Genomic DNA, 20,688 nt, shown 5'->3' with positions numbered 1-20,688 from the left:
GGACACCCAGCAGCATGTTACCGAGCACAGCTCAGCCATGCCCAGCTCTGGCTGCGTTCCCAAAAGGGCCATGGAGCAAAGGGAGAGAAACATTCCAGGACAAACACCCCAAACACTTTTTCCCAGCTGTTTAAAAGCCACCTAGCTGTGATTGCAGGGCCACCCACATTTCCCGCAGGGTTTTCCACTTGGCTGGCCCATGCGTTTGATGGGTGTGATAAGACCCGCTCCCTCCATGGCCTGTCAGGTGTGAATCTGGCCAGGGACAGTTTCCCCCCTGCTCTGCTATTACCCTGGGCTGGCCTCTTTATGGGCTGTTTAAATTCCTGATTTATGGTATTGCATGGGAATGGCCCCCAAAGCCTTTGGCTGATGCCAGCTCTGGCGCCCTTTGCCGGTGGTCGCTCCCGGCTGGCCCCGGCACAGGCTGCCCTCATCGTCCTCAGCACAGAGACCTTTTTTTCCTGCAGGAGTGACTGCAGCAGTGCTGTGGTTTTTGTGCTATTTTTGATTGGTTTGGCTCACGGTGCCAGCAGCATCCATGGGTGCTGGCCTCGGTGCTCAGGGGGACTTTGCCAGATCCCACCTAACACACAGAGCATGCATGCTTCACCCAGGGAGCTGGGCTGGGGGGACCTCGGCTGCTCTGAGCTGCTTTGGCACATGCTGATGGTTGCAGTCTGTGGGGTTTATACCGGACCCAACCTGAAACAACTTGAGCTCTCCAAATCCTTTTGCCAGCTGCAACGTGGACCCTCATGCCTGAGACTCCTGGCTGCAAGCCCCTGCCTCTGTGCTATTGTGGGAGCTGCATGCTCGCTTGGGTTTTGTTTGGTTGTAGTTCTAGCTTTCTAGAAAGAAATTCCGTTTTGCACTGGAACCCTGGCTAGCAGAGCTGTAGCAGCAGTCCTGTGGCTGGAAGCAGCGTGAGCTCCCAGGATTGTCCCATCCCAAGCTCCCCTACTTCGGCAGCTCTGCAGGCTGCATGGAGCCATCCAATGGAGCAGATCTGTAAAGAACTGCAGAGAAGGGCACCTCCAGGAGGGAAGATAAAGATAATTCCAGGCCAGTGGGAACAGACTGTTCTGTGCAGGACAGGAGGCAACAGGGGTTTTGTGGTCTTTCTGTTCAAGCGGAAGCTTTTAAAGGACCCCTGGCTGTGTTTCGCATTGATTCTGGGGAATATTTCTTCTAATGATTTCCTTGTGCTTTGTTTAGCTGCTTGTAGGCAGGTGTCTGTTCCTATCACAAAAGCCACATCCGAGATGCAAAGGACATACCCCTGGGAACAGCACTGTTGGAGGCCGAGCAGCACCACAGAGTCCTCTCACTGCTCTGTGTGAACTGCAGCAAGGCGGTACCTTGTATTTTATGAAAATATCTGAAGAGCAGAGTGGTGCCAGTGTTCCTGTATTCCCAGCCCAGGGCTCTGCAAGGGCTGAGGCTGCCACCCACCAGCAGAGCTCAACTGGCCGCAGCTCAGCACATGGGGTGTGCAGAGCCCGGAGGCTCTCCGAAACTTTGGGGACCCTGTGGGTGCAGGGGAGCTGTCAGGCAGATGTGTGGAATTTATACTGAGGAGGCAGAGGAGGATCTTGTGCTGCAGCAGAGGAATGAGCTGGTGGGTGGGTTTCAAAACACTGCAAATAGAAGCTGGGAGCAAAAGATGCTTTTTCCTGAGAAAGTAAATAAATCCTTGCCATGGCTGAGGGGACAGACTTACACCATGTCCAACAATTAACTTGCAAACTGGCTCAGATGTGGTGAAGTGTGGCAGGAGGGAGTTGTGAAATGTGGCAGTTGTAGAAGGTGAGATGGTAGAGCTGATGAACCCATCTGTCTGCTGCAGATGACACCCCTTCCCCTTGCCATGTCTGCCTCTCCTCCCAGCTGACTCGGGTAGCGTGCCAGAGACTTAGCAGCCTGCAGAATCTTACAGGGTCAACTCTGCCTGTGGGGCTGAGAAAGTAAAACCAACCAGGAGCAGCAAAAATGTACAAACCAGCTCAAGTTTACTTCCAGCATCATTCCCAGCACATAAGTTACCCCCTTCTTAAACAGAAGTCTTATACCTTTCCTAATCCTGTAGCAGTGCAGTTCAGTAGTCAGTGGGTTTAGAGCATCTTCCCGTGTTAGCAGTCTCTCAGCTTGTTGGATCCCGAAGAGAGATTCAGGCAGCAAAATGGAGCAGGCTGCTTCCAGCAAAGACAAGAGGCAGCAGCACTCTGCTCCCTGGGTCTCCGTGGCCAGCGCCAGCTGCCCTGGTTTCTCTCAGAGGGGGGGCACACCCCTGAATTTGCGGATGACGTTGGCCAGCCGCTTGGCCAGCCCACCCCGGCTTGGCTCTTCCACGTGAAATGTTCTAGTCAGCAGGTTGTAGAAGGAGCCGTAGCACACTGCCACCACAGTGCAGGTCAGGCAGATGACGTTATAGGGCATGCTGAAGTCTGGCGTCGGCAAGTTCACCAGCAGTGGCTCAGTGTACAGGCGCACAAAATAGCTGGAGCCATCAGAGGAAGGAAACCTGGAGAGTGGAATCAGGAAAGGGAGTGTCAGCCCGCACAGGGCCGCTGCTTCATGCTCACCAGATGGGATGACAGCAGCAGCATGCAGGCACTGCTGTATGGCCCCGCTCCCCAGCACAGGCACACTCACAGCGAGGTGAAGAGAGGGCTCTGCTCCACATCCACGTCCTTCATCGCAATGACGCTGGGCACCAGAGCACTAAGCACAGATGAGCTAAGGAGACAAAGGATGTGCTAGTGTCAGTTCTGCCAGTAAAGAGATGACAAGAGTTTTTCGCATCCCCAGAAACCTGGGCAGTCCTACCCGAGGCCCAGAAGGGAATGAGGAGCCAAGTTATGTCATTACCTGACGTAAAAGCCGTGATTGGGGTCAGGTGTGTACTCTGTCCACTTCAATAAGGCCCTCTCAAACTGGATTGTGATCTTGGTTACAGAGTTGGCTGGCAGCTGGATCAGCATTTCCAAGAGGTGAGGCCGTCTCCGGTCCTGGGCTGGCTGGTAGTGGATGTAACCTAACCGCAAAGAGACGCGTCAGTGGCAGCGGGGGGCACCTTGGACAAGTTCACGTTGCCTGGACATCTCCCATGGGGTGGGTGCTCCTGCTTCCACTGTCCTAGGAGAGGTCTTCTGGGCAAGTGAAGATGCACAGCTAGCAAAAAGCATGTGTTAAGGCTAAATCTGGCATCTTTAGAGCTGATGACCCATGCAAGTCAGGTGTTCACAAGGAAAGGTAGAAATGCAAAGTAAGACCCAGTCATCTGTTTTAAATTGAGCCTCCTTTACTATGAAAATCAATTCAGTTTTGTTTAGACCCTTGTTGGATTATGAAACACCATCCATGTGCCTCTTACAAAACTTAGTATAAGACTTAATAAAGTCTCATCTGCTGTGAGCATTGAACTGAAGGCTAGAAAAACATCCTGAGATGGTTTTGTTTCCCAGTCCAGTTTCCCAGTGATCACTGGGGCCCAAGGGAGGGACTAAACCATCTCTGGAATGAGCCGCTTGTGCCAAGGGAATCGGGTGGCATGTGCTCTCCGGAGGGTTTACTTACTTGGCTTGTTTTCCTTTCCCTTTGTGATGATAGTCAGAGTGTGCACGTAGAGCCGCAGATACCACGGCACGGTCTCCAGCAGGATCACGGGGAAGGCCCGGTATGGGTGGGTGTTGTAGATGAGAGTGCTGATCTCTCCGGTCTGCAGCCCGTATCCACTCACGTAGCGCTGAGCATGGAGTATGGGTGTCGGCAGTTCCGCTGCGAAAAGATAAAAGGACACAGGAACGGGGGGGGCACGGTATGGGATTTTTAGGCCTGGAGCCCTGACCGGAGGTGTAGATGGAGTGAAGTTCTGGTCACTCACAGCTGTCTTGGGGCCGCTTCCACTTCAGCTGCACATTAAGGCTGCGAGACGTATTGAAGAGTGAGGGGCTCAGCAGGTCATAGACAGCATAGGTTCTCTTGTCTCCCTGGACAATAGCTTCATGTACAGATGTCGGAGGGGGGGTCACTTCCAGTAGCTCCTTCTCCTGAGAAAGCAAATGGACCATGAAAGGAAAAGTGCCCCTCGAAGTAGCTGGCAGCACTGGGCAAAGGCCCTCTGGCTAGCCCTGGGCTCTCCCACCCCACTGTTGGTGCTCTTACGAACACACCCACGCACATCCCCACAGCCCTGCTCCCTTTGTTAGCCCCAGTGGGCGCCGGTGGGGCCCGGCCGTGCAGGGGGTGGAGGCGAGGACATTTCAGAACCACACAAAGTGGCTGAACTGCGGGGGCAGGGGGCTGTTCTCCGGCCCACGAGCATTACCTTGTTCTTAGGGGAGATGTCAACGTAGACTTTGCTCTGTGATGCCAGGGGACATGCGTCAGTAAGTGTGCGAGAGAACATCTTAAAGAGGGACCAGTCTGTGGGAAGCAAAGTCAGTGGCGGGCAAAGTGCAATGCTGCAGGCTGGGGGCACTCGAGGACCACAGCGGACTGCTGCCAAGCTTACCTTTCTTTCCTTGGCCACTGGAAAAGGTGTCGAACACCACAGTAAGGGTCTGTCTGAGCTCCCAGGACACAGCCAGGCAGGAGGCATCCTGGACAAGAGAGACAGGCAGCCCTGATCACACCTTCTAGAGGGGGAGGACACAGCCGGAATTCCACCAGGACTCCCAGGAATCCCATCCCTACGCAGGTGAAACCAGAGAAGCAGGACAACAGCTGTGATAGACACAGCAAACCCACCACAGGGGAGCTGGGCAAACCGGTGTGTCACCTTGCAGTGTCACAAGAAGGCCTTGGATTTTCTCTTGGGGGTGTTAAAGTAGGGAGCCCTGAGCCTCGCCCTTACCCTGCAGATGGGGCGGATGTGCACTGCCTGCGAGTGGTAGCTGCTGTGGAACAAGCGCTCGGCCTTCAGCAGCACAGCAAGCCCAGCCTGCAGAGAGAAAAGGAGAAACTCAGCCTCTGATCTGTTCTCTGCTCCCACTGAGAGAAAGGCCCTGCTGAGACCTCCCAGTGCACATTCCTGGATTGCTGCTGGGAACCCAGCGCCGTCAGGAGTGGCCCAGTGAGGCAGCGGGACTTGCATTACCTTTGAGCCACATGGGAGCAGCTTCTTCCAAGGTGTGAGGTTCTCTGTGCAGACAACCTCCCGGGGCAGGACGGCGTATCGCAGGAGATGGTGATCTGTCCCTGGGCAGGAAAGTGGAGGGTCAACAGGCTGGTACTGCCACAGGCATGAGAGCAGAAGCGGAGCTGTTCCACCCCATAGCCCACCACCCCCTCAAAATTCCTGAAGTGCCAGAGTTCAGAGTCGTTTGGAAAGAATAGGTAACAGTATATTCTAGTATATTTTTTTTCATGAGTGCCTTAAATCCTCTAGTCCTGTTTCGTAAAATACTTTTCAGAGAGACAGACAAGGGCCTGGGAGCATTTGCCACACACTGCTTGTGGGTTTCCTGTGTTCAAATCCGAGCCTCATTCGTAGGGACAGGAAACACTTCCAGGAGGAGGTTAACAAACCCTGTTGTACACACCCAGACCCCGAGTCATTGCAGGACCTGCACCCAGACTGCCTGCAGTGGCATGGGGCAAAACAAAAGCTAGAGGCAAGAATGAGAGAGCAGAGCTGATAGCCATGTGCAGGCTGAGCTTACCGTTGGCTAAGCCCAGGGGTTTGAAGGATGCTGTTGGAGTGACTGTGTTGGTTGAGTCAATGAAGTTGAGAGAAGCACAGAATATTCCTGAGAGAATGTTACTCAGTTCTTTCCAGGCTTTGTCAACACTGTGTGAGAACAAATAGCAGAGATTGCTCAGCAGCTCGAATCCTTGGAACAAGCATTAAGTCAGTAACATTCAATAAATACACCTGGCTGTACAAAAATAAATAAAATGCTGGCTTTTAGAAGCTGTAAGGAGCGTGCACGTAGAGGCCGCTGCTCATGCACTCTCCAGCTCTCTTGGTATTTTATTCCAATGCATGAGCCCTGGGGAATGTTCACCATGGGGGCAGCCCCTGGGCTGGCAGGGCTTCACACATCCAGGGACCCAGTGGTGGGTGCAGCTGGTATGTGAGGAAAGAGCCTGGGAGGAGCAGGGAGCACGCGGTAGGTGACATGCAGTGTATGGGGAAGGGGCTGTGAGACCTAAAGCAACACTTTGGTACAGCTCTGAAAGCTGACCTGACCAGCAGACCTGGAATGGGCCACTTGTAGTGAGGAGAGAGCTCCGTGAGTCCACAGAGAGCTGCTGTGGCTCGAAGAGGGGCTGTGTACTAAGGGAGACAGGTATTGGATGGAAGTCAAAGGAAGTGAGTCATGGATGACAGCTCAGGATATAACCCTGTCGTATCAGTGCAGCAAGGGGTTTGTCATCACAGAGCCCACAGAGGAATTACTTGTCAACAAGGGTTTGCCCTCAGCACCACATTCTGCCCCATGCCCTGAGAGGGGCTACATTCTGCTTTTCCCTGGAGCTGCTCCGGGGGTTGCAGGGACTTTATTCCAGCATATGTTTTCCCACCTGGGAGGCCTCCACACACACTGTGGCTGCCTCATGTGAGAAAGGCAACAGTTCCTGGAAGTGGTGGCCACAGAGGAGACCCAGAGGGGCAGACCCGCAGCCGGGGTACCTACTCGGTGACGGTGGGCTGGAACCAGACCCAGAGCTCAGCACCAGCAGGTGCCTGGAGGGGTGGCTGCCCCCAGGCCCGGGTGCGCCAGAAGCCCTGGGTGAGGGCGAGGTGGAGCTCCCGCACACCCAGCGCCGCCACCAGCTGCCCCAGCGCCTTCGGGAAGAGCCTGTAGTGAGAGACTGCGGGCAGCGTTAGCCCCTGCCCATCTCATCCCCCGGCCCCCTCCCCTGATGGCACACCAGGGCCCGACTAGACACAACATCGTACCCTGGCGGCTCACACCATCACTCACAGCCTGCCTGCATCACCGCACCGAGCCCCCTCGTGCCAATGTCACCGCAACCCTCAGCCCCCGCGGCCTCGCTCTGCCCCGTTCCTGCTGACCTCAGCATCCCCGCTCTGACATCACTCCACACGCTGGCGTCATCCGCTAACGCGGTGGCGTCATCATCCCAGTGCAGCCCCGCCCCCTGCGAAATAGCCCCGCCCCCTGCGCCGCGCCCCAGCCAATAGCGGCCCGGCCCCGCCCCGCCCTACCTGCGCCGCGCTGCAGGTCGGCGTCCCACCGCGTACGGAACTGGAAGGTGGCGGCCACGTCGCCGGCGGGCAGCGGGCTCAGCAGCAGCTCCTCCCGCAGCGCGTCCCGCCGCGCCCGCCCCGCGCCCGCCCGCCCTGGCCCCGCCGCCAGAAGCAGCAGCAGCAGCAGCACCGCCGCCAACATCCCGCCGCCCCACCGCCCACTTCCGCTTCCGGCCGCGCGGCCAATGGCGACCGCTTCCGGCGTCGTCATGGAGACGCGGCGCCGCAGCCCAGGCCCGGCCTCGCCTCCTTCCTCACGGTGAGGGCCCGGCGGGTCTCCCGCTCGCAGGGGCCGGGGAGCGAGCCTGGGGCCTGCCCGGCCCGGGGCGGGGGGGGCCTGCCTAGCGGCCAGGGCGGCTGGCTGTGGGGTGCGCCCCGAGGGCTCCCTCCCCTGGCTTTTCGGATCGGTGCTGCAGGGGAAGCGCTTGTGCGGCCTGAGCGGCGCCGGTTCGCTGCAAGGCGCTGCCATGCGTCAGGGCTCCGAGAGGGTGTACTTGTCCCCGGGGTGACTTCCTCGTCTCAGCTCTTCCCGCTCTCTCCCTCTTTCCTTGACGTCCCCTTTCCGGAGGGCACCGTCTATCTCCGGGCGCAGAGCCGTCGGGAAGCACCCTGCTTCCACTGGCTGCCAGCCCCGGCCAGCCTGGGCCCGGCCCGGGAGGGAGCGAGCTGCAGCGAGGCAGCGCTGGGGACAGCGGTCCGATGGAGCTCACCATGCCTCCCGCTCTGGCCGGCCATTCCCAGGTAACTGGTGCGCTCCAGCCAGTCTCATGAAGCGTCGGCTGGCACAGGACAGAGTGCAGGAAGGCCTGAACACCCCCTGGGAAGCAGCCAGGAGGAGGAGCGTTCCCTGTCTCCTGTCACTTATCTCCCAGGCTCCTTTCCTCATGGGGGTGACCACGGTTGTGCTGACGCAGCCCGAGCAGGGACAGCACTTTCCTGGCCTGCAGCCACTGATAGTGGCAGCGGGCCTCGGGCTAGCTTTGTGCCTGGCTCCTCTTCACCTATCCTGCAGGGAACAAGTGTAGCAGGCTGCAAAATGGTTTCGTTTTGATGGCTCTTTCTTTGCTCCTCTAAAGCAGCCTCCAGCCAGGGCTGCTGCCCTCATGCTGTGCTGGAGGAGCAGTTGCTACTGGTGCTCCATGTGCTGGTGTTCTCCACTCAGCTATTTTGCGTGGGAAATCCCCCAGTGTACTCATGGCAGGTAGTTACAGGTCACCAGCAGCTCTGCTTACGTCAGCTGTGTCAGTACTGCAGCCGCTGGCTCTCTCGCTCCCGGGGGCAGCACCAAGTTGCTCGGTAGGGTGACCTGTTCCACTAACAGCAGCTCTTCTCTGCCGAGGTCTGTGCTGCCTGTTCCTACCCCGGGCGCAGGAACCGTCCCTGCGCTGGAGCTGGGCTGTGCAACAGCCAGCTTCACCTGCTTCTACATGGTGCCCATAGCACACTGTCTTTACACTGCTCTCCCTCCTGCAATCCTCACAATAACCCTCACCCCCAGTGCTGTTTTTTCCCAATTAACACACACACCCACTTCTTGTTTAGATTAGAGTGTTATTTCTCTGTATGCCATCATTAAACGCTTGTCTGGACAGGACCCCTGTCAGCAGCATGGGGAGCCGGGGTCCCAAGCTGCTTTCTGGGAATGGCGGAGCTGTGGGCCACTGAGCGTTTTGGGGGAGTGAAGCAGGAAGTGTTAGCAGCAAAGCTGGAAGAGTTAATTTTGGGAGCCTACAATACCCCTTTCCTTCTCCTTTGGCTGCCAGGAGAACCTGCAAAGGGAGAGGAGGGGAAAATCATCTCTCCCCTCCTGCAGGGCAGCAGTCCAGGATGGGGTATACTGAGTGCCAGCAGCTTTCCTTCCTCTGGGCTGGCAGGTCCATACAAAGGAGGCTGGGAGCAGGGCAAAGCTGGCTGCTAGCTTTTTGCAACCTGCTTTTTGGGACTGTCCTCCTGCAGGTCCTCCTCATCTGACTGCACCACAGGGGTCTCAGCCCCCTCCTCGCTGGTGTCCAGGCTGTTCAGATCCGTGGAGACAGAGGATGTGGAAGAAATGCGTGACTTGCTCTCTGCTCCACTGGGCACTTGCAGGGTGATTTCCTCTGGGCACTGGCTGGCATCTGCCCCTGGAGGAGAGAGCGGTAAGAGAAAGAAAAAGGCTTCTGGAGGTTTATTGCTCCCTAAGCTCCATGGATAGTCCCTCCAACACACACACCTTATTCCTTGGCAAGCTATGCTTTCCTGGCTGCCCCTCACATGGCTGCCATGGCTGCTCCTAACCTCACGCCCCTGGCTTGGCTCTGGGCAGTGCTGCACATTCCTTCCCCGTTTTTGGCAGTGGAGCCTTCTGCGTCTTGCATGAAGCATGGGTTGGAACTATGCTGTGTGAAGTTGTTGGCTGCAGCAGGCAGGAGACATTTGGCTTGGCCTCAGTGAACCAGTACAGTGTGTGTGTGGGGAAGAAGGTGCTGGCACCCCGGGTTTCCCTGTGGGACCCAAGCCTAGCTCCTTGGCGTCTGGCTGGGAGATAGAGGGGTCCTACAGCCTTCCCACTCGGTGCATTGAGCTCTGCAGTGCAGTGGGGACCTGGGAAATCGTGACAAGACGCTGGCTGCTGCAGGACAAGAGAATTTGCTTCACAGATTCTGTAAAGTGCCGGGGCTCTCTTCTGCAGCATAAGGTATTTACAGGGATCTATACCTCTGGGCTGCAGAGGTGGGTACTGATGTGGACCAGCCCAGGGCAAGGTCCCTCCAGCCTCACAGACCCCAGCACCAAGTGTCTGTCTTTGTATGAGCATGTGTGGATCTGCACGCAGGGTGGCCAGGGCTGAGGAACAAGCCAACGTGGGCACTGGGGGAAGGAAGGGCTCCCAGCCTGGCCTGCAAAAGGCACACAACTGCACATTACCTGGCAGGGTCCCAGCAACGCTGCTCTCCTCTGTCCCACAGCCCAGAAACACGTCCACAGTGTCATGGTCTGACAGGTCCATCATGTCCATCTGCTCCAGCATGTCCACATTCACCTCCATGGAGGAAATGCTGCCTAAGGGGGCTGCAGAGACAGAGGCCAGTGAAAAGGTGAGTGCTGGCGCCAGGCAAAGGTCATCGTGAGCCCTGTACAGGCAGGATGCCAGGAGGGAGGCCAGCCTTGCCATGGGGAACTGGATTCTGCTTGCTGTAAGAGGCACTTAGGAAAATCACGTTTCTTTAAAACATCCCTCTGGAAGCCCCTGCTGTCTCACTGCAGTCCTTGTCACTGCCCCATACTGCTGTCTAGAGGAGCCTGTCTGAAGCCAGTGACTATGCAGGGCGCCAGCCTGGGTGCCCATGTGCAGTGATTTAAGTGGTGTGAGTAATCCACAGCACGCCCACACGCAGTGTGTGTGGTCCTGCCTCAGTGCAAGACATGTGTGTCCCTGGCTGCCCTTAGACTGGGGATATCTCACCAATCTCTTAACGCCTGTGTCACTGTCCCCTGAAACACCCCCAGCCCAGTGCTGTTGCCCACAGCGCTTACGTCTTCGATGTTCTATCTGCAGGTGAGACATAGGGAAGAAGAAATCCACATCATGCTGGAACACCTCCTCAAAGAACTTCTGCCGGTCCCGTAGTTTCAGCTGCTGCTGCTGCATCTGCTCTGCATCCAGGCTCCGCTGCGCCTGCTCCATGTCAGCTGGGGAGAAAGGTGAGGGGGGTCAGACCAGGCAGGACTGCCCAAGCCCTTCTGCCTGTCCCAGCTCACGCAGTATGGCTGTGCTGGAGGATAGATGATTTCCTTCCCCTCTGCTTTACCAGTTGACTAATTCACTGTGAATAGATGTTATGCACTAGAATGGCAGTGTCACCAGCACTTGTGCTGCAGCTTCAGATCTTGCTTCTGAGATGCAGGATAGCCAGGAGTGGGGAGCTCATATGCTGTGTTCACAACTGCTGAAGTGAATTGTCGAGGAGGGAAAAGGGCGTTATTATGAGATCAGCCATGGTTTGCATGTGTTTAAGTTTCAGTTACCTTGCTACAAAACAGAGGGTTGTGTGTGAACACTAACAACAGGAAAAACTCCCAGGGACAAGAACTGGCATTAGTGCTCCAGGCTTTCTGGGCTGAGGGGATGCATAAGGAATAAAAGGCACCAGCAACCCTGTCACCCCTGCACACGCGCACCCCTGCTGCCATTGTCGCTATAAATACAGCCGCACCCACGCTCGCAGGCTCCCCCATTCACATCCCTGGCTTGCACAGCCAGCTTGGCTTCTGCCTGCACAAACATTTTCATTCCTGTAATTCCTCCTGCAGTTCAACGCCAGTGCCTGTGTCCTCGGCTTGCACAGGAGGGAGTGATGGGAGCCCTCGGGCTGTTGCTGAAGGAGCTTGTCGCTGCATCTCTGGGCCTGGTACTACCCTTTCCAGTTGGGTACTCACAACAGCAAAGACCCAAATGGCACAGAGGGTCTGCGGTTGGTGGCCCCAGCTGTTCCCAGGCTGGTGTTTGACCTCAGCCATTCCAGATTTCCTCTCTGCTCCTCTTGGCCCATCCGGCACAAGGAAAATGTGATTACTGGAGCAGGCGGTGCAGTAACCAAGGAAACCAAACAAACATCCTCTGCTCTGCCTAAGTGTGGCCCAAACCCTCTGCTCCTCCAGGCTGGGGAGGCGGGAGCAGAGGGAGCAGCATCCCCACCCTGTCTGGCAGGAGTGGGGGTGAGGATAGCAGGGGCCAGGCTGCCAGCAATATGTAGCAGCATAGGACCCAAACAGGGAAGAGATAGTGGGCCTGGTGAGATGTCCTGGAGATCAATGTCACATCTTCCTGAGAGCCTTTCCAGGGCTCCTCTGCACCCTGTTTTTGGGGCATGCTACAGCTAAACCCCATCATCTGCAGGCACCTGCCCCAGGAGGCTGGGTTGTGCCTGCAGCACAGTGTGGGGATGCACCGTGACTCAGGGCCAGTCACCATGTGGTTTCTGGAAGAGGCTCTGGTCCTCTTCTGGATGCTCAGCATCTTCCTGATGCCCAGGGCAGTGATTCTAGCTGCCTGAAGGGGCTTTTGCCTCGGTATGTCTGACCTAAGCACTGGGTGCCTGCTCTGGTGCCGAGACTTGAGATTCGGTGCGCTGTGCAGCACCCAGACTAACAGCTGTGGTGGCAGATGCACCGTGCTGGTGAAGCAGCTCAGTGCCACGGGGGTAAAGCAAAAACCTCCTCTCTCCCCTGTGCTACGTGCAAAAGAGAATGGAGCCAAGGACAAGGAGGGGGTGACCAGGGTGCTGATTACAGAGCTGGCTCCTTTCAGCAGCTAGAGCCAGCCCTGTCCTGTCTGTCCCAGGCAGAGCTCTACTCCCCAGCCCAGCTGTGCTGAATCCATGGCAAACTCTGGCAGCTCTGCAACTGAGGAGAGCCCATCGGGCTCCAGCTTCAGGATGCTGCGCTCAAGGCGGAGGCTGCTTTGGCTCCCAGCTTCAGGGCGACAGACCGGCTCTCCATGCAACATCTTGCCAAAGGGACTCCAGCATGGAGGTAAGGAGGAAAGTCTCTAAATCCTCCTGCAGCACACTTACAAAATAAACCAAAATGCTAGTGGGTGCTGTCCCAAGTGCCGTGAGTGTGGTTAATCTGTGCCATTAATGTTCTCATCTCTCCCTGGCACGTGACCGAAACTTGGGATAAGAGTGCTTGGGGAGAGTCAGGACGGGTGCTGGTGGCAGCATTCCTGTGGGCACCGGGATTTCTCTTGTGGGAGAAATTAGCAGGACCTGTTTATGAACTTGTTTTTGAGCTCTCGCTGTGGAGTCGGGCACGAGCACTGAGATCCCATTATGTAAGGAACACCAGCAGCAGGAGACGGCAGCTGGGCTGTGCTTGGCCCTGCCTGACCCGTGACCACGGTGAGAGTCGGGGACAGAGCCTTCCCTCCTCCCGGGGCTCTTCCGGGCCTGGCGGGGTGAACAGCCCAGCTAGTGTAGCTGCCTCTCAGCATCCCTTGCCAGGGAAATAAAGGAGAGCGTCGTTCCCTGCCGCGGCCCTTCCCCATGTGACAGGCAGTCACACTCGGCTGTCAGTCGCGGGGATTGTCTCATCCGGCTGGCATGTTCCCACCGCGGGACACGTTCGCACACACAATGCGGCCCCTGTGCACCGTGGGGGATCTGTCGGTACCTGCTGGTGGCCTGGCTTTTATTACTATTATCATGGTTATTACTACAGCCCACTCAGCCAAGAGGCTGGAGGCTGATCAGCATTCAGAGCCAGGCTCTTCCCCGCTGGCTGAACCGCCCAGAGCGGCTGCGAAGGCACCAAGTGCCCCGCTGCCTTCAGATCCTTCCGGCTCTCGTGCTATTAACGAGCACAGCTTGGAGAGAAACCGGGGCCAAACGCTGGTGCAGAGGTTGGGCGGGCAGGGCAGGATCCCCCCTCGGAGGTGCAGGCAGGGATTTCCTTCTCATCTGCTCCTGGGCAACTGCTCACAGCATGGGTTGTGGGCAAGGACGCTGGTCCCACTGGCCCCTCTTCTCTGGCAGAGCACGCCGAGGAACCAGCCCTCGCATGGTGTGGGCTCACGGCCACCACCGTGGTGGGGAAAGGCGTTGGGGGGCCTGGCTGTGAAACAAACTGCTGCAAGCTCCCCCATCCACACCCTCACCAAAGCAGGCTGGGGGAGGGGCAATTCCTGGGGTGCAAGGAGCATGGGGTGAGGGCCAGGCAGGGCTTGGGAATGCTCAGAGCACCAGCTCAGGGTGTTCTCCGACCCAGCATCTGGGCTGGGAGTGGAGCATGGTTCAATTATCTGGCTGCTTCAATCATGTTTCCACTGGGAGGGGATGCGTTTTTCATTCTTTAGTCTGTGGGATCCCAGCACAACCGCTCCTCTGTGCCAGTGAATAGGAGGGGTGTATTTGGGGGTGGGAGAAGGCTTGTTAGCAGAGGCAGAAGGCCAGGCGAGGATGGGGACGGCCTGTTCTCAAGGCCATGGCTCTGCAATACCTGGCAGAGATTTAGAGGGATTTAAAAAAGGTATTGAAAAATAATCTGGGCTGTGGAAAGGGACAGGGGGTGATGGGGAGGTGAGCAGAGTTTAAGTGAGGGGTCACTCCAAGCATGGGCCAGTTCCCTGGTGAATGAGAGCTGGGGCAGGCTGGCCCAGCCAGCTTTTGCCCTTCTCCCTGTGCTTTCCCAGAGCCCGAACCGCTGGCTCCGCTCCTCCAGAGAGGCCCAGGGCACGCCACAGCTGCCCAGCTTGCTGGACGACACCTTGGCTGCCCAGTCCCTGCATGCAGTGCTGTGAGGAGATCAGCTGGGGGAAGATGCAGCTCCTTGGCTGCCACAGCACCTTCCAGGAGGCTCTGCAGGATTGCAAGCCTTTCCCTATCACCCTGCCCCAGCAAAACCGCTGTGGGGCAAGGGTAAATCCCAAGGGCTTTCAGCATCTTCAGCCCTGGGAGAAGCAGCCGGTGTGGAGAGCTGGGAATGCCCCAAAGAATCACGCAGGGCCTGGCTGTGCAGAGACGGGATGCCTGAACACGCTGGCTGCCTGAGTGTTAATTCCCTGCACGGTCTTGTCTCGATTGGCACATCTGACCTCGTGGTGCAGCACAGCAAAAAATAACCGTAGCCCCAGCGAGAGGAAATGTACCAGGCAAGTGTGAGGGAGGCAGTGGTTTTGGCAGAGCTGCTTGCTGGGGAAAGCAGGGGGGTGGGTGAACGAGAGAGGGAGGACATGGCACCTTGTAACCCCTGTCTGTGCCGCGGTTTCATCGCCTGCGCTCCTCTGAGCGTTCTCCAAATCCCCTGAGTCTCGGCACTAAAAATATCCCTGCTGCCCAGAGCTCCTTCCCCAGCGGAGGCTGTGTCATAAGACCCTGCTATTTACGGGGCCCTGCCTGGATTCATGCAGAAAGCGGCGTGAGGACCAAAAAGCCAGGAGGGCAGCACGGCGTGCGAGACCCGGCAGGGACCTGCGGCAGGCTGTCCCCCGGCCAGCCCCCCGTCACCCCGGCTGCCGCCCACCCTGCTGCGCTCGCTGGTGCGTTTGCTCTGCTCAGCCTCCTCTTTCCCAAAACCCCACAGGTGCGGGGGGCTCCGCTCCTCCCGGGGGCCTCGGGGCTCCGAGGGGGACCTATGCCACTCTGCCACAAGCCCGTGGGCCAACAGGTCCCCGACCTCTGCCGCTTCCCAGGCAGGAAACCCCCCTCCCCGCCCCGAGCATCCCCATCCCAGGCGCGGCGCCTCCCGGGCAGCCCCTGCCCAGCGCAGCCCGGGGAGCGGGGCCGGCGCAGCAGGTTGGCGCAGCGGGGGCTGGGGGGCGTCCGGGGCTGGGGGGATGCGGGGGCGGGGAGGGGGAAGCATCACTGCTTTGCTAGGGGCAGCGGGCAGGTGTTGCGGGGAGCATGAGAGGGGCTGCGAGCAGCCCGAGCCCTGCCCGCCCGGTGCCCCGCTCCCCTCCCGCGGCGGGCACTTACCGGGCAGCCGCCGGCCGCGGCTCTGCGCCCCGGGCCCGGACATGCGGCGGGTGGCTGCTGCGACGGGCTGGAGCGGGCCGGGGGCGGCTGGGCTCAGCTGGGGGGCGGCCGCCCCCCCCCGCCGCCGCCGGCCGCTCGCCCATGCTGCGCTGCGGGGCGGTGCTGTGCGCGGCGCGGGGCGGTGCCAGCGCGCCCATCCCCGCGGCATCGCGGCGGCGCCGCCGGCAGCTGCCCGGCCCCAGCGGGGGGGGGGGTCCTGCGGAGGGGGTGGGGGCCGATCTGCGGCCCCCGGGGAGGGTCATCCAGAGGGTGGACGGCACCCGGTGCTCGCGGAGGGTCTCTGCGCTGCCGGGACCCGTGGAGAGTCCCCATGCAGGGTCCCTGGGCCCCAAGGAGGGTCCGCGCAGAGCCGCCCCCCCCCCCTCCACAGCCGCCCCAGCAGCGCCTGGCTGCAGGTGCTGTGCTCCGGTGAGAGCTGGGCCAGGGTGGCTGTACCTGGGCAGGGAGCACAGTTACCGTCCAGGCTTTGTCTTTTTTGCTTTTCTTTTCTTAAATGCCCAACTCACGCGGGAGAGACAACGGCACGCTGCGTGAATGGGCCATGGGCTCCCTCCCCAGCTCACCTCCAGCCTTGTGAGACCCTCATCCTGCAGCAGGTCCTGCTCTCGGGTGTTTTCTCCCACGTTCAGCCCTGCACATCAGGCTGCTCCTTGGCAGAGAAGTGGCCTTGGCCGCCTGCCCCCTTCCTGTATCGCAGCAGGGTGAGTCAGTGCCTCGCCGTGCCCAGCGCCAGCTCTGCCCGCAGCCTGGGCACTGCCAAGCTGGGCCAGGGGGGCATCCATTCTGCCCTTTTCTCGGGCTGAAAGGGAGTTTCCAGTGTCAGTGGCGTGTCCTGCCTGCCCTGTTCTCAGCATGTTTCTCTCACTGCCTGGTTGACTAAAGATAACTGGGTATTGTTTGTGTCCCAGCTCTGTTTTGGCTACTGTTGCTTTGCTGTCCCCCCAACCCCATGCCTCCTGGGAGCTCCTGCTTTGTGCCAGGGACCCCATGTGCATCCTGTGCACTTGCCCAGAGCTGCTGGCTTCGGCTCATGTGGTGGTTACAGGGGATGAACTTTGTCCATGTGAATGTTTATCCATACCCAAAAAGCACCCTCAGTCCTGCCTGATGGTTTCCACCTGAGCACAGTATGCCTGAAGGGCTGGGGGAGGCAGGCTGGTGTAGCAAGGGTGGGTGCTTATGGTCTCTGAGGAGCCGCAGGAGCAAATCTCTGCTGTGTACCTGCCGGCTCTGGCTTGCTCACAGCTCTGTGCGGTCTGGCATAGCCTCCGGGCAGCATCAGCCATCCACCAGCATCCCCGCTGACCCCCTGCCCTGCCCCGCCCTGCCCTGCCAGCGGGGAGGCGAGGTGGCCGGGCCAGGGAATGAGCTCAGGTCTCTGCTATGTGCCTGTGTTGGTTGGCACCAGTTACTACTGCCAGGCATGGAGACCGTTTCTGTGCACACAAGTGCCCCCAGCACCCTGCGTTCCCTGGGGCTCACTACGGCCTGAGTCCCCGCCGTAGGGATGACATGTGTGGGTGCTGCCCATGCAGAGTGACACGCACCCGGGTCCCCCGCTGCTGTGGCCCCTCCAGCCTGCCTTGCCGGGAGGGGATTGGAAAAGCAGTGATATCATCGGCACGGAGCCTGACTCATCCCAGCTCTTCAGCACAAGCCGTGCTGCTCAGCGGGGCACACATTTTATTCCAATTAAACCAACACAGGCAAGCCAGCTCCACATAATGATATTTTCGCTTGTGGCCAAGTGTGCCTGCCCCTGGCAAAAAGGTGAGAGGGGACAGAGGTGACACTGAAGTTGGTGGAGAGTCTCCACTTCTGGTCGGGAGCCCTAGGAATAAGCCTTGCCAGATACCTGCAGGGTCTGCCTTGGCTGCTGCAGCACCCCTGCTTCCCTTGTGCCTCCAGCACAAGCTGATGGCACCGTCTTGTGTCAACAGCCCTCACCCTAACTGCAAATGCCCAGGTCCTTGGGAGGTGTCCCCTGGAGATCCGGTCACAAGCCCAGGTAGGAATGACGCCTCTTCTTTCCACGATGCAGAGTTCAGCTCCTGCCAGAAGTCCCCAGGGAAGCCAGCATCAAAGTGCACCGGTCATCAGGAGAAAATGTAACATGACTTGTTCCTCCTGCCCTTCCCGCTCAGGTTTCTCCCATCTATTAGAGGTTTGGGAGGTGAGTCAGGGAGCTGTGGGGCCAGGATGGAGCTGGGGAGGAGTCGGCTGCTAAGGGAAAGGTGAACCCATGCCAGGCAGGTGAATCACTTGCTGGTGAAAATAGATCTTATTCTCTAGGAGGCGTGCGTGGATGGGGCTGCGAGTGAGCTGCAGCTTGCCTTGATCAGTAAATTGTGGAGTCAAGAGAAAAATAAGGCAAGGCTGCTTTCCCAGTAAACGAGGTGATACATCGCAAGGGAGCAGCCTGCAGCGCACAGCAGGCAAGGCTCCAGCAACCTGTGGTCCTGTGGCTCCCTTAAAAGGGGTGATTTTAGTCTGGGACAGCGGGGAGACAGAAAAGTCATAAACACCCTCGAGTGGCTGCTGAGAAATGAGCATCTCGGCAGGGCTGGGGGGGCGATGCGGGGGAGCCAGGCTGTGCCAAGGTGCTGCCTGGCCAGGGTTCACAGCACCACTCCGTGCCAGAGCCAGCTGGCTCCTTGGCCATGCCCTGCCCAGAGGGAAGGGAGCCCAGTCCTTGTGCCAGTGGTCCTGGTGCGGTGCTGGAGGAGGCTCCTGCCAAGCCCTGGGGGTGTCATGTCCTCCATCCTTGGGCTCCGCACCACGCAGATGTCCCCAGTGGCTGGCTGCGGGCACGGGAGCTGGTAGAGATGGGCGGTCGTGTGTGGGCAGCAGGACACCCGGCCCCGGGGGGAGAAGGGGTGTTCCTGGAGCAGCTCGACAGACAGCTAAGCAGAGTGAGGAGAGGCCCTGCGTCAGGCTGGGGTGGGGGCAGCCCCCCTGCCGTTCACTCTCACCTACGTGGCCCACAGTTCGGGCAGGTTGGCTCCTTCCCAGCCATGCTCAGCCGTGGTGTGTTTGCCCCTGGTAAACCCACCAGCCTCGCTCGGCCCTGCAGCTTCATTTTATCCCCCTGCGTCAAGAGACACGACCGAGGCCATGCAGCACATCAGTGGCAGAGCTGGGCTTCACCTGATTCGACCTCCCTCAGGCACTGACCCCCTCTGCTGAAGGGATGGGGCCAGCCTGGCCTCGAGAAATCCGACCCAGCCATCAGGATGCCAGGAGCTGCAGGGAGTCAGCACCAGCTGAAGGCAGAGGTGAGGGGCTGGGGGGCTCTGAGGGGCTGGGGGAGGGGAGATGACTGGCTGCCAAGCAGGGCACAGGCGGCGTGGTGGGAGCAGCCCTAGCACCCTGCATGGTGGCCCCATCCCTGCCCAACTCGTTTGTAGCCACTGCCAAGCCGGGGGCAGGCAGACCGCAGCACACCTATGCCTGGTCATACAGACTGCAGGCAGTGGTGCGGCTGGGGGGGTCCCGGTCCGGCTCTGCCCCTGCCCCAGGCTCAGCCCCTGCCAGTGCCATGGGGCTGGCTGGAGACCAGTGCCCTGGCAAGGGCCACCACCGTCCCCAGCCCTCTGGCCTGCCTGCCTGCATGCTGCCTGCGGAGCAACCTCCAGGCCACGGCGTGCAGGCAGCCCCTGGCTCCGTGATAAATCTAGGGGTGCCCTCGGGGTTGGACATGCCCCAGCCCCTTCCGCAGGAGCAGCTGTGCCTGGAGGCTGCCCGCAGCCCGGTGCTGCCCCATCGGTGGTGCCCGCCATGCTGTCAGCATCCACCACACAGCCTGGCAGGGTGGATCTCACCTGCAGCTGCCAGATCCCCGCAGGAGCCGCTGGCTTCGCCCAGTCAGACGAGAGCCAGGCAGCCCTGGGCAGCACCCAAGCAGCTGCCTGCTGCCTCCTGGGCAAGCAGGGCTGGCGGAGCATGGCTGCCATGGTGCTGCCAGAGCATGGTTGCCCAGGGCAGCCCTGGGCCCAAAAGGGTTTTCCCCTCCATCAGCTCCCACTTCTTCAGGGGCAGGCTAAGTAGGCTGAGCTGTCCTCCATGGGGCCTGCTCTCCCTGCCATCGGGCAGCCCTGTGTCCTCAGGCATTGTGTGGGCTGTGGGCAGGTCCCAGCAGGGCCTTCGGTGTGTGTTGGGCTCAGGTTCTTGTATGGGTTCATCCCATGACGTGCCCAGCTGGGACACGTGGCAGCGCATCTGTGTCCTATGGCCACCTGCATCCAGAAGCCTGAGAGGGATGAATTCCACCCCCGTGGCTGTATCTGAACTGGAGGCATCAGCAGTGCTTGGGTCAGCTCTCTGGCTGCTCGTGGGACAACGGAAGAGCAAAGGAGATGGTCCTCACCCCGCGGAGCTGGCCCTGTGCCCCAGCCCTTCTGCAGCTTGGACCGGCTCAGTGCATCTGTGGCTGCCATCAAGGTGAAGTGGTGGGGAGTGGATGGCAAGCTGGCAGGTCCCCTCTGCCCACACCAGTGTCCTGGGCTGTCCCCTGCCCCCCTTCCCTGGGCCTAGCAAGGGGGTGCCAGGAGCTCAGGAGAAGAGGGAGCCAGAGCTGTCCCTTTGGGACTGCAGGGCTGGGTGCTGGCCTCAGGAGGGGCACAGCCACTCCCAGCTGAGCCTCGAGCTGTGTCACCCTCCCAAGCTGATCCCTGAAGGCAAAATTCAGATTGTAACTGCTAAGCAGTGGGAAATTGTGACCAAGGATTGACCTGGCATGGAGGGCAAGATGGCAAAACAAGGGTTTCCCTTGGGGGTGAGAGCAGAAACGGCTACAGCATGGTCCTGCAGCCACCCTGGGAGGGGAGTGCTCAGGGGCCACAGGGCTGCTCACCCCTGCCCTCCCTCCTCTGGCAGATCCACAAAACCTTGCCGCTCCCCAAGCTGCTGAAGCACACAGAGCACAGGATCCTCCAGCTGCAGGTGCTGGCCCAT

The 20,688-nt window shown here is 59.3% G+C and overlaps 2 protein-coding genes and 2 long non-coding RNA genes across 9 annotated transcripts; 2 read left to right on the top strand and 2 right to left on the bottom strand.

Moving 5' to 3' along the window:
* Nucleotides 1–1,993: 1,993 nt before the first annotated feature.
* PIGT (phosphatidylinositol glycan anchor biosynthesis class T) lies at nucleotides 1,994–7,379 on the bottom strand. The gene is made up of 12 exons (XM_040608970.1): nucleotides 7,181–7,379; nucleotides 6,645–6,822; nucleotides 5,667–5,794; nucleotides 5,102–5,202; nucleotides 4,859–4,945; nucleotides 4,517–4,604; nucleotides 4,331–4,428; nucleotides 3,887–4,052; nucleotides 3,580–3,780; nucleotides 2,872–3,037; nucleotides 2,656–2,739; nucleotides 1,994–2,524 (listed from the first exon to the last, which is right to left on the bottom strand). Exons 1-12 carry the CDS (start codon nucleotides 7,362–7,364, stop codon nucleotides 2,272–2,274), a joined length of 1,734 nt encoding a protein of 577 aa, XP_040464904.1. The 5' UTR covers nucleotides 7,365–7,379; the 3' UTR covers nucleotides 1,994–2,271.
* A 29-nt stretch (nucleotides 7,380–7,408) lies between these two features.
* Nucleotides 7,409–12,799, top strand: LOC121094867. Of its 4 annotated transcripts, XR_005829955.1 has the most exons (6): nucleotides 7,529–7,963; nucleotides 9,179–9,360; nucleotides 10,171–10,299; nucleotides 10,761–10,906; nucleotides 11,516–11,613; nucleotides 12,546–12,799. It is a non-coding gene; the product is annotated as an uncharacterized LOC121094867 (long non-coding RNA). The 4 variants fall into 4 exon arrangements; XR_005829954.1 differs by lacking the exon at nucleotides 7,529–7,963 and adding an exon at nucleotides 7,409–7,481 and having other exon boundaries at nucleotides 11,516–12,799; XR_005829952.1 differs by having other exon boundaries at nucleotides 7,531–7,963; nucleotides 11,516–12,799.
* On the bottom strand, nucleotides 8,757–16,403 carry DBNDD2 (dysbindin domain containing 2). Of its 3 annotated transcripts, none has more exons than XM_040608974.1 (4): nucleotides 16,299–16,403; nucleotides 10,739–10,894; nucleotides 10,130–10,273; nucleotides 8,757–9,345 (listed from the first exon to the last, which is right to left on the bottom strand). In XM_040608974.1, exons 2-4 carry the CDS (start codon nucleotides 10,887–10,889, stop codon nucleotides 9,137–9,139), a joined length of 504 nt encoding a protein of 167 aa, XP_040464908.1. In that variant the 5' UTR covers nucleotides 10,890–10,894; nucleotides 16,299–16,403; the 3' UTR covers nucleotides 8,757–9,136. The 3 variants fall into 3 exon arrangements, with proteins under 3 accessions (XP_040464908.1, XP_040464906.1, XP_040464907.1); XM_040608972.1 differs by lacking the exon at nucleotides 16,299–16,403 and adding an exon at nucleotides 15,676–15,836; XM_040608973.1 differs by lacking the exon at nucleotides 16,299–16,403 and adding an exon at nucleotides 15,676–15,836 and having other exon boundaries at nucleotides 8,757–9,339.
* LOC121094868 lies at nucleotides 16,348–20,263 on the top strand. Its single transcript, XR_005829956.1, has 3 exons — nucleotides 16,348–16,436; nucleotides 17,777–19,010; nucleotides 19,899–20,263. It is a non-coding gene; the product is annotated as an uncharacterized LOC121094868 (long non-coding RNA).
* Nucleotides 20,264–20,688: the final 425 nt, after the last annotated feature.

This window comes from Falco naumanni, chromosome 10 (assembly GCF_017639655.2).
Source record: "Falco naumanni isolate bFalNau1 chromosome 10, bFalNau1.pat, whole genome shotgun sequence".
Classification (NCBI taxonomy): domain Eukaryota; kingdom Metazoa; phylum Chordata; class Aves; order Falconiformes; family Falconidae; genus Falco; species Falco naumanni.
Note: the sequence above shows the minus strand (reverse complement) of the source record. Positions and strands in the feature narration are given on the sequence as shown.

Coding starts and splice junctions, on each gene's coding strand:
- PIGT (XM_040608970.1), bottom strand. CDS start 7,364: ATGTTGGCGGCGGTGCTGCTGCTGCTGCTGCTTCTGGCGGCGGGGCCA. Junction 3,781..3,886: donor GAAGCGGCCCCAAGACAGCT/GTGAGTGACCAG, acceptor ATCTTTTCGCAG/CGGAACTGCCGACACCCATA. Junction 3,038..3,579: donor GGGAAAGGAAAACAAGCCAA/GTAAGTAAACCC, acceptor CTTTGCGGTTAG/GTTACATCCACTACCAGCCA.
- DBNDD2 (XM_040608972.1), bottom strand. CDS start 15,718: ATGTCCGGGCCCGGGGCGCAGAGCCGCGGCCGGCGGCTGCCCG. Junction 10,895..15,675: donor CCGCGGCCGGCGGCTGCCCG/GTAAGTGCCCGC, acceptor CTTTCTCCCCAG/CTGACATGGAGCAGGCGCAG. Junction 9,346..10,129: donor CGTTGCTGGGACCCTGCCAG/GTAATGTGCAGT, acceptor TCTCTCCTCCAG/GGGCAGATGCCAGCCAGTGC.